Consider the following 11,240-nt stretch of genomic DNA (forward strand, 5'->3'; position numbering starts at 1 on the left):
GTCGATGACATTGTTGCACCAAAGGCGCCTGCCATCGTGAGCTCGTTCCACGCCTCTCGTGAACATCCTCGTGAGCGTGCGTCCCGTGGTAATCCTTCCGCTGCGTTGAATTCTTGGGCGCGTAAACATCATTCAAATATGACATAAATACTTCATAAAAAACCGCCACGGCACCCTTGCGCTGTCTAGATCTCCGATCTCGAAGCGGTGTTAATCCCGAACACATCCTCATTGCTACTTTTGTGTGCGCTCCGGTTGCTCGGGGGTGATTGTGCTTAGGAGCTGTAACAAAGACTGTTCCAAATACTACAAATCAATTTATTTCGTTTTATTGATTTGGATAAACATTGTTTATAATTACTAATTTCAAAGATTTACGATAATTTTTTTGCTCCTGTTCTGAATATTTTGAATACCCTTCATAGTAACTCTTCCTCTTCCGCACGAACATCAACAAGAAGAAGAGGACATTTCACAACCATTCACCCTGAAGAAAAGCGGTCCCCGCTTGAAACGTCGGTGCAGTAAAGAAAGGCCTTTCCTGGATCTCCTCCACTTTCGTTTTATATATATATATATACATATATATATATATATATTGTGGGATTCCCCTTTGAGGGTGTACCACTTAGAAACACAGAAAGGTTCCATGGGTCCGGATAAAGACGTGTTTATTGGTTGCAGTGCCAACACGCTTCGCTCTTAGACAATGAAAAGTCTGGGCGCTGGCTCAATTGCCAGTATCACCCGGTCGGTTTCCCGCGCTGCCGCATTAGACAGATTCACGGGAAGTCGGAGGCCCACAAAGAAAAACCGAGCTCCGTAGAGCCAGGGCCTCCGCCGACGAGAGCCCCTGGCCCACCTTCGGGGCCAGCTTATGTAGCCTCGGAGAATGGACGCGCCCGGGGAGGCCACTAGCAGTCGCGTCCATTATAACTCTGAAGGGTGTGCCGAAGGCGCGTTCACCCAAATGGGCAAGGGAGAGCCGGCCCCTTCGGGAAATTCGGCCTCGTGGTTCCTTGTATCCGGGAGGCCGACGCCATTGGTGACGACGGCTCCCACGGCCTGCTTGAAGCTAGGCCTGGATAGGGATAGAGGGAACCCGATGGTTCCCACAATATATATATATATATATATATTTGAGGAAGATATTTGTCAGACTTGTAACTTGAAAAAAGGTTATTACTGTCAAAACTATTGAATGGAAGTTAAACATAAACACTAAAATGTTATTAGTCTTATAAGTTTGCAGTTGTTCGACTCGATGACTTGCGGCAAAATGTGCAAATATTTCTTTAATCTTTGCCACTTTTTGTGGTTTCAGGGAATCTCCCATAGAAAACCATGCTGAAGAAATCAGTGCTTGCGGCCGTCCTGAGCTGCCTGGCCCTGGCTTTGGCCCAGGCGACACCAGAACCAGGTATGTGAGACTTACTTAAACAGAGCAAATGTAGTGGGCTCAAAGAACTATACTGTTAACAAATCTGGCAAAAAAAGCGAGGACGCGCATCAATTTTATGAAGATAAAAGTTTTAACGCTGTAAACGAGTGTTGTGATACATCACCTGTAAATACGTAAACGCATCAAAACACAAGCGTCAAAAATTTTTTTTCAAATATCATTCTACATTATTCTTAAAGTACTACATTTGTACATGAATTAATTGCAAATATGTTTACTTTAAACTTGCGAGGAACGTAACTGGCCGAGCACAATGCATCTAATATTAAAACCTAAACACATCCGAAACGTTAGTCGCTGCCAGGGGCGGACGCTGGTGGTTATAGAGGGGAGGGGAGGGGGGATGTCAGCGAATCACATGTTTGCGAAAACACCCCTTCCCTTCTTTTACCGCCCTAAAACATTACAGACGCGAAATTTTAGGGTGAAAAGGTCAGCACCCCCTCCCCCCCCCCCCTTTTTTTTTTTTTTTTTTCTTGTTCTACATCTACCACTGGTCGGTTCGGGCTGCATTAAGAGGGCGCGGTACCTCTATTTATTCTTCCGTTTCAGCCACCAGATGGCGCGCGGCTCGAAACGTGGTTGAACGCGCAACTTCTAGATGGCGCCAGTATCGAGGTGTGAAAAGGCCCGCGTTATCCGCTGCGTGAAATAGATCCCGAAATGTGCCGTGTTCTCCCGGCGGAGGAAGTTTCTCCCTCCCTCGCGCGCGCTTGGTATGTACGGGCGGTGGCCGAGTCCGGCCTCTCCGCTGTGTGATGCAGTGGGTGGCGCTCGTTTCTGTTCGGAGGTAGGAATAGAAACGCCGGTCCCCTTTTTTACGACGCTCGTTTCTATAACTTGTTTTTCTTTTTTTTCTATCTCAAGTTACCTACAGTACCGCCTGTTCGAAATCGTCCTTTGCGGTGAGCGATTGAGAGTCAGGTTAGCATTTTATTTGGGTCAGCACTACACGTTCAATGGAGACCTCGGGCGGCGATGTAAATATGCATTGCTCCCCAAAGTGTGTCCAAGACGCGCAATGACATTGAAAAGGGTATTGAAGGCGCGCGACCGTCGGCTGGTAAAATACGTGCGTCAGATTCACTTATTCAGTCTAATCATTTTGTCAACGTCTTTTATCTGTTTCGACAAATGACATGGTCGAGTCTATTGATAATCTTAGCTAGATTGGACGTACGGAGTGTCCGGGCTTTAAATAAATTTGCTTCGTTTATGTGAATGAATAACTGTTTTCTCTTTTCCGTGCTCGGTGCTATGCAAAAATCGCTGAGATGTTATGGTAGCTCAGTATGGCGGCGTTTTGCACGCTGACTCGCTATTGCATTCGCTGTGCACAATATGTGTTCAGATGGAATGTGCCAAATCGTATTTCCGATCGATATGATAGATTTACTTTGCTACAGTGTTAATTATATTTTCCTGATTTAAACTGGTTCGTCCCTGATCTGAGCCTAAGTTCAAATTCGAAGGGCAGACAGACTTAGCGTCGTAACAGCCGCAATGCGCAGAAAGAAATTAGTACCATGAAAGAAAAACAAAAGGATACGAGGTGGCTCGGTGTTATAGAAGTAATGAGTGTGCAAAAGATGCCATCGTACGTGTTTTTTTTTTTTTTTTTTTTTGTGTTTTTTTTTTTTTTTTAACTCTCCGCATCGCTGGGAAACGCTCAAGGTACCAGCAAAGACAGCGAGCTGGCGTGAAATTTCCATCGAGGGGAAAACGAGTGTCATTTTTATTTCATCATGCGCTTTCATTTTGATATGGCTCAAAATGAGCGCGAAATAGTAACAGGTAAGGCAACAAAATTTAGATGTTAGGTCTGGAGCACCGCCATACTCAGCCGTGTTGGGGGCATCTCTCGCGAGTCATTACGGCAAAGGTATTGCGCGTCGAAATGTACGTGAGAGTTATCCATTTCAGCGAAACCTTGATTTCGCAAAACTATTGTGGCTCGAGTCGTGGCTTCCAGTACTTAGAAGCCACGAGCGAGAAATAAATGACAGTTGATTTTGAAGGCCAATCGCGACGTGGAAACCCATAAAAGAGAGTTCCAATAAGACGAGAGCTTCCCCTTCTTTTCAAGTGCGTGGGTTACGCTCTCAATTCTGTACCTGTGGTAACACTGCAGGCTCCTAAAATCGCTTTGAAAACGTTCCTGATCGCAACAACGTTTTTTTTTTTTTTTTGTCGAGGCGCTATTTCATTTTTTTTTTTCTTTTTGTCTACCTTGATACCCTATCAACAAAAAAACTACCATAAACTAAAAAAAAAAAAATAGTGGGCATACAACACAACGCACCCACTGGGACCCGAGTCAAGGCAAGAACAACTAACTACTAAAAGGGGAAAAAAATCATGTTCGCATACACAGACAGAACGCCTCCATCGAAAGAAATGAATCATGCGCTTGTTCTGCCAGTCTGGTTGTGCGTCTGTCAAAAGCCACAAAGGAGAAAGACAATCAGCGCCTACACCACCCCCCCCCCCCCCCCCCCCGCCCCGACCACCCCTAAAAAGAAGAAAAAAAAAGGTTTCTTGGGCGCGCGCGCGGTCGCCCAAGCGATGACCTTGGAAGAGTATGCGATTGTAGCACGTTTGTCCCCCGGTTGTGCCCCTGTCTCAAATGCCACGGTCCGTTCCTCCCAAGTGCCCGTCTTATCTTCCCGAGTATCAGTTCCGCAGTGATTCTGAATCATTCCGATGCTTTCCAACGTTGCAAAACTGTTAGACGAATATTTGCACAGAAGTATACACTGTTCGCAGAACTATCTACGGCGCTAAAATTCAAAGGCGCCGTGTTGGATTCAGGAACTTGTGTAGGTTTAGCTCATTGTTGGAACATTCTTATTCACTCGATGAACTCCACAAAACGTGTAAATATTAGAATGAACTTTCCAGAGAACGATAGTTGTTGTCGGGGTTCCAGGCGACCGGACAGGTCGCAATTATTGGCTGATTAAAAATTTTATTTCATAATAACAATCGTATCATCAAGGGCACGCCATTTCCTCATCACTTCTACGAAAAGAGTTGCTGTATTCGTAGCATACACAGACGGAAACGGTTGAGACTGTGCCCAAATAATATCTTCTTTTGGCAGGTACTGCGCAGCGATTACACACAATGCCTCTAACATAAACATGCTGCTCCACATGTCTCTTCACAAGATGCAATACATCGTTCTCCCAACTTTGTTGAAATGGGCATGAAAGCGCGTAACCGTCACTTTTTTGAAGTTCTACTTAAGGCCCGTTCACACTCTTGCGACCTCTTAAACCTAGGTTCCTTAAAACTTCTTAAACCAGAGAATACACTGGCGCCATCCATTGGGAAGCAGTGTAAACTCGGCGGTCCGGCATATTTTTTTTTTTATTTATCGCGCATTATCCTTTCTTTCTTGGCTCGAAAAACTTTTGTCAATGTTATAAACGAGCCTTTCTAGGGTTATTACGCACATTTGACCTCGGAAATCCCGCAAAACCTTCGCTCTTGTGAAATGCAGTTCCAGGGTCACCGCATAGATGGCGCCACAATACCAGTGTGTTCCCTCATTCTAAAAACATTTAAGAAGTTTTAAGAAATCCTCGTCTCTCTCAGTCGTACTCGGTCGTACTCGGTCGCAAGAGTGTGAACGGGCCTTTAGAGGTGAAGTGTTTACCGTAAAAGGTCGTCAATTATTTATTTTTTTCCGTTCCACTACAAAGCTCGATTCACTTAAATTTTTGTTTTTATATCGTCTCTACAGCGCTTTTACGTCGGTACTTTCGTGTTAGAGGACATCACATAATTTGCGAAAAAAAACAACAAAAAAACGGTAGGATCGATGCTGCATAGCCTTTTTTTTTTTTGTGGACATCAAGAAAAGAAAAAAAGATAGTACTTGTCTTCACTTCGCACTGCATGTTTTAGCACGGAAGTTCCTATTTGGTTATAATGTCTTTATTTTCTTAAAAATTATACACAGTAATTTAAATTACCGAATTACAAAAACGTCGAAATTGTATAATTGCTTTTCGTTGGGACGCCATGACGACAGCGACACTCGTGTTCCCTCGTGGTTTTCGCCAGCATTTCTACGATGAATTGCCAGGATCGCGAGATGCAACAGCGTGACACTCCGTCTTCTGTGACGTCATTTGTTGCACTTTGGGACCACTTTTGATGTATGGCCAGCATAAGACGCTAAACACACCAGTCGGAGATGCGCTGCAGGCGCCATAGTACTGCTCCTAAAAGTAGCTGTCACGTGCTTTGCTCCGCGACTGTGATTCCCTCACAGCAGCTCTGACTGAGGGTTGCCAAATTACGGTGAAACGGAGTATAGACAAAACAGACCGGAAACGAGCTGCCAGTACACGTTAGTCAAACTTCCAACAAAAAGGATTAGTTTCTTCCCAAGCTGGACGACATTTACCGGGCAACTTTAGAGCTGCGAAGCTCAAAATCACGCGTACTCATAAGATCTTTTTTCTCGCGTGTTTGTGATTTTTATGGTGTCCTGCAAGCAAGAAAAAAATATATATGGTGAAGTCACTCCGATAACCGATACCGATAACTGCGAGCCACGAACATGAAGGATTCGCTAACATCCGTCAGGAGTGTGAACGGTAAATCGTCACGCAAACATATTCTCACAAGCTGCAAATATTTATTTGGCTTAGAAAGTAGAATACTAGTATACTAACGACATGTGATTATTGTACACAAGATACCATTTCTCGGTTCTTCAAAACCATTTCCCTAGTCTGAACGGTCGCGCTACGGGCCGCGGCTAGCCGTGCCCTCGATAGACTACAGAGCTGCGTTGTGTCGTCTGCTACTGTACCGCCAACAGGAGAGCGACAGCTCTGTGTGCTCCACAGATGCGTGTTGCGGTATAACTCTGTACGTCTGTCCTAGATGAAGACAAAAAGATAGGCTCTGTGACCCCCTCCTAAGCTAACAAAAACAAACAGAAGTATACGCGTTTGGACTGAAAGGTTTACAAAATAGTGACCAGACATTGGAAAAGCATATGTCACAGAACTTGGTTTATGAAATGGCATCATTGTTTTGAGCAAGAAATCACCTGCTCACCACTGAGACGATGAAATCGTCACTATTTATTGCGTCAGGTATATTTGCGCTCATGAAGAAAATCTGAACACATCCTTCTCCCAAAGTCTTATGTCGAATAATAAACACTTTTTTAAACAGCTATGCACAAATAACTCATGTTTTTCTACACTTGTATATACACGTTAATTAAACGACGTCAAACCGCATTTTTGATTAGATCTTGATGTCTACACCAACTACATTCATATTTTTTAGGGCTTTATTGAACGATAACTTCAACTATAGTTAATGGAACACGATGGCTCGATCTCAACAAAAACCTCAACGTGCGAAGCTTCCACAGACGGTCGCTTGCGAGTATTCTCAATGTGAGACTTCAGAAGCTTTCGCTTGCCATAGGGAGCTTGCTTTCGACTACAGCACTGCACGGGCCCGGAAAGCGCGGAGCGCGCTGCTGTGGGGAGAGGTTGACTTACAAGATGACGTGTTACGTGGTCACGTAAGATGGCGTCATTTCGTGCAGTGTGATCACGTAAGATGACGTCATTTCGTGTAACGAGATCATGTAAGATGACGTGTTTGTGTCACGTGATCACGTAAGATGACGTCAGTTCGTACGAACTGACGTCATCTTACGACAACGTCAACAACATTAGTGTCGTCCGGAACCATTGACCTTAGAAACGCGCCTCTTCGCTTGAAGAGCTGATATGCGTTGATTGTTATTTGTTTCTTTTGCCTACTACAGACCATTCAAAAACTCGCCTTCTGGGTGCCACCAACTTCGTCACTGGGCTGTGAAGCGCGTTCGAGCGTGCGCAATACCTCTCTAGGCCGAAAGATTGTACACTGAGTATGCGTTCACAGCTCAAAGACTTAGGCATTTTTCGTCAGGATAGATGCTCCCACGAGAAGAGCGTAAGGGATATGTGAATAGAATTGGAAATTTGAAATGTTCTTGTCCGATCGCATTTTTCTTTGGTTATCAACGCTTTTTAGCGTCATCACAAGACGTTCAACCCACAATACACTGGTGATTAAAAAATAAGCACCGAAAAACATGCACCGATTTTCGCTCAAAAATAAACACCGGAAAAAACATACCGTAATCATTACCCATGTCACCTTTTTGGGTGATATGTGAATTTCCAGAAGAACAGCGAGTTATCACCCTCCCCTAGGAATACCCTGACTACAGAGCAGGCGACCCGTTTTTCCCCGCGTTAGATTGCGGTGACCACGACCCGTACGGAGGTCACAGGACGTCCATGAAAAATAAAAAGGAGGCAAACAACGATCTACTCTGTGCACGCCTCATCCCCGATTTCCACGATCCCAAGGCCGAAGGACGTTTGTGTGAAGGATAACGATATAATAAAACTTTGCGTAAAAAAAGAAAAGCCCGTTTTTAAAAGAAAAAAAAGTAGAAACAAGCACAACGCGTTGACGGACCGCGAGGTTGTGGAACACCTCGCGGTCCGCTTGCCACAGGACGGTTGTCTTCGACCCATAGCTCCAAGGTGAATTTGCCACTTGCGAAAACACGGAGACCTACCCAGCGAGAACCAGGAAAGCAAGACACGCACACTGATGCCTCGGCGTGCAGAATGAAACAGCTAGGATACGGCCGCGGAAGAACACCTCGCACAGTGCCGATCCGGCCGATCTCCGAACGGACGATTTCGCATTTCGTGGACAGCGAGCGCCACCGCACGGGAGAGAGAGGTTCCTTAAAAACGACGAAAACAAGCACCGACACCTTGGTTCTTTATATTTGCTGTAGTTACGGAACAAATCGACTTGCATGAATAATTTGAATATTATTCGATTCCGTAATAAATTTAGAAGACATTAAGCGCAATAATTCTTATGTTTGAATTTAGATAATTTTGTAAATTCGCTCCGAACGCAAGAGTGCCAAATTAGCCGATTTTGATCATTTTCATGATTTTTTAAAGAATATAATTAAATTTATGATGAAACATTTGTTGCGCTTAGTGTCTCGATAATGACTCAATGTCTTTAAAGCCGAAATTTTCAAGAAGATCCGCGCAGCCGTTATTATGTGAGAATTGTTTTAATTGGGTGAAAAACCTCATGTATTCTCTATGGGGCTCTGTGGTGCGCCCCCTCTTAATTTTAAACTCTTGAGAGCAGAAACACGTTTTTATCTTATTTTGCTTTGGCCGAAACTTTTGAAGATAAGTGGCACAAAGTGCGCAATAAAATCTCTTTGCTGGACCGAAATTTGTATGTCGCAAAAATAAGGCCGCAGAAGCGTTGAACAGGACGCTACGAACTCTAAAACGTCACTCATCTCAAATGGATAACCGTATTTTTAGAAAAAAAGGGCGCAATCAAGCGAGGATTGTGACGTCATGGTTAGTATGGAACAGTTGAGAATGAGGGGAAGCGGCCTCGCTTCTCTCCTCCTCGCTTCGATTCACCTGCTTGAAGGGAACGAAGCGAAGAAAAGAGGGAATCAGAATCATGACGACACCTGTCTCGTCGGCCCCGTCGGCCCTATTCAATCGCGAAATCTTTTTTTTTTTTTTAAACACGGCCATCCGTTAGTGATTCCGCTATATGAGCGTTGTTTAGGGGTCTTGTAGCGTCCCGTCTGTCGCTCCGGCCTTGTTTTGTGAGCTCCGAATTTCGGTTCAGCATTTCTTTAAACTGAACATTGCACCGAACACGGTACCATGGCCAGCTAGCCGTATCTTTAGCGCATGCAATACATCACATTACTTGGAATACCAATCCCATATTTTTCTCTACAGCTAGTTCAGCCAATGAAAAGGTTAATAAGTATTATGCCTCAATATTAGTGCAGTAACACAAGCATGAGGATTATAAGCATCATTGGAAATTGCCGTATGTTCTAATCGTCACTGATACTGCCTGGCCGTTGGAGACACCTAATTCCTTTCTTGATGCCTGAACAGATTGAAATAAAAAAAAATTATCTGTGTATCGATCGTATTGAATTCCAGCACACACTCAAGGAATTCTGACAGAGAGTATGTCTTAGCCATGAATCTGAGAGTGAAACTATAAACGAAGATCCATCCTTTTTTTTTTCGCAGAGGACTGTTTAGGGCTTCCAGCCGACTGGACGAAAAGGACGGATAGCATGCTCGTGCACCTCCCTGAAGGGTACAATTCAGATATTGGCATTATAGGTGTCCTCGATCAAGTGGTATTTGGAAACGCAACCATGACAAACATGAGTCAAAATCTGGAATTGGACATCGCGTTTAGTACGTTCTGCTATGGGGACAAGAGACTCATTGTCTTCAGCATACGATGCCGGCACGAATGCCTTCGACTAAGCTTGCCCTGCAGTCACGCGGGCCTCGGACTCTCTGGCGAAGCTGTTTCGTTACTCAGGGAACTCGAGCTTCAGGCAGAGGTAGCGGTCACCGAGACCGAAGACCGTAACGTGTACGATGTAGTAAGAGTCACTCCCAGGAAGCTGGAAGCCAGAGCGTTACACATTGCAGCTTTTCCCTGGTGGGCCAAGCATGCGATCAAAGTGCTCGTGGACCTGTTTCTCAATCGTACGTTGCAGGAACTTCTCGCAAAGAATCTTTTCGGTGCTTTCAGACGCGCCATTGAGCAGAATAGCCCCTGAAATGTACCGAGTCCACTCTAGTTTTTTGCTATTTTTTTATTGAGCGCTGCAACATTGCCTCGATAGCATGCGCTAGATTTCACGTGGGCCGTTGTTCAATAAAAAAAAATAAGATTTGAAGAACAAACAACGCGTGATATATCTTAGCACCTCTCGGTCACATGCTTCGTGGCGCAAGCTAGTCAGGCACGCGTGGCATGGAACCGGAAGATCATCCTAGTAGACTGGCTGCAAAGAGAAGTACGTTGTCTCTAATAAACATTTAGATCTATATGATTTTTAAAAAATACAAGACGATTCATTGGTGGATTCTCAGGGAATATGTTAGCATGACCCTTGGGAAACGCCACACGTCTTCCTTTGGGAACCGCTAACGCCGACCCCTTCACTTTTCTGTTTTGGCTTTCTCTTAGGCTACCTCTATTTTCTGCTGCCTAGTTTTGACCTCTTTACGGGGTCAGTGTTAGCGTCTCTCAAGGGTCATGCTAACGCACAGTAATACCACTCGTGGAAGGCACCGCATCCATCGTTTTAAATACACACACACATCACAGCCACCGTACCGTTACTACGGAAACCCACAGCGAAGCACAACCGGCGACGGCAGAGCGGCCACCGAGCACGCCAGCATTCCACCGCGCCGCGGCGCGTCCTCTCTGGCTCCGCGCCAGCCGTGCGACGCTCCTTTGACAAAAACAAAAGCACTCGTTTTGACTAAAAACACGGTAGTGTGTGTCAGTTTGTCTGCGCCGGGGAGAGAGAAAGAGAGAGGGGGAGGTTGACGCGTGCTGATGTCAGCGCCTCGGACCAATGGAAGCGTCGCACGCGTCACCCTCTCCCCTTGGCACTGACAAACGACAGACATCGCCGGGTTTTCCTCCAAACAAGCGTTCTAATGCTAACTCATAAAACATAAATCGTTATGTTAGCTTTTCAGATATGAATTTATACGTAAAGCAGAAGTTGAATACCATCTGCTCCGAGAGTGTATATCAGACCAAGCCACGAAATCTGGATTCTACAAAACACGCTGCAAAAGCGTGCAACGGGATGCTACAAACACCAAAACATCACTCATTCAGC

The 11,240-nt window shown here is 45.0% G+C and overlaps 1 protein-coding gene across 1 annotated transcript; it reads left to right on the forward strand.

Moving 5' to 3' along the window:
- Positions 1-1,344: 1,344 nt before the first annotated feature.
- LOC121834834 lies at positions 1,345-10,157 on the forward strand. The gene is made up of 2 exons (XM_042288719.1): positions 1,345-1,420; positions 9,610-10,157. Exons 1-2 carry the CDS (start codon positions 1,345-1,347, stop codon positions 10,155-10,157), a joined length of 624 nt encoding a protein of 207 aa, XP_042144653.1.
- The last annotated feature ends 1,083 nt before the right edge of the window (positions 10,158-11,240 follow it).

The sequence above is a fragment of the Ixodes scapularis genome, unplaced genomic scaffold, assembly GCF_016920785.2.
Source record: "Ixodes scapularis isolate PalLabHiFi unplaced genomic scaffold, ASM1692078v2 PGA_scaffold10__122_contigs__length_95168666, whole genome shotgun sequence".
Lineage (NCBI taxonomy): Eukaryota > Metazoa > Arthropoda > Arachnida > Ixodida > Ixodidae > Ixodes > Ixodes scapularis.

Bases quoted from the DNA above. Each gene is read 5' to 3' on its own strand.
- LOC121834834 (XM_042288719.1), top strand. From the start codon at position 1,345: ATGCTGAAGAAATCAGTGCTTGCGGCCGTCCTGAGCTGCCTGGCCCTG. The intron at 1,421-9,609 runs GTATGTGAGACT...TTTTTTTCGCAG, and splicing joins CCAGGCGACACCAGAACCAG to AGGACTGTTTAGGGCTTCCA.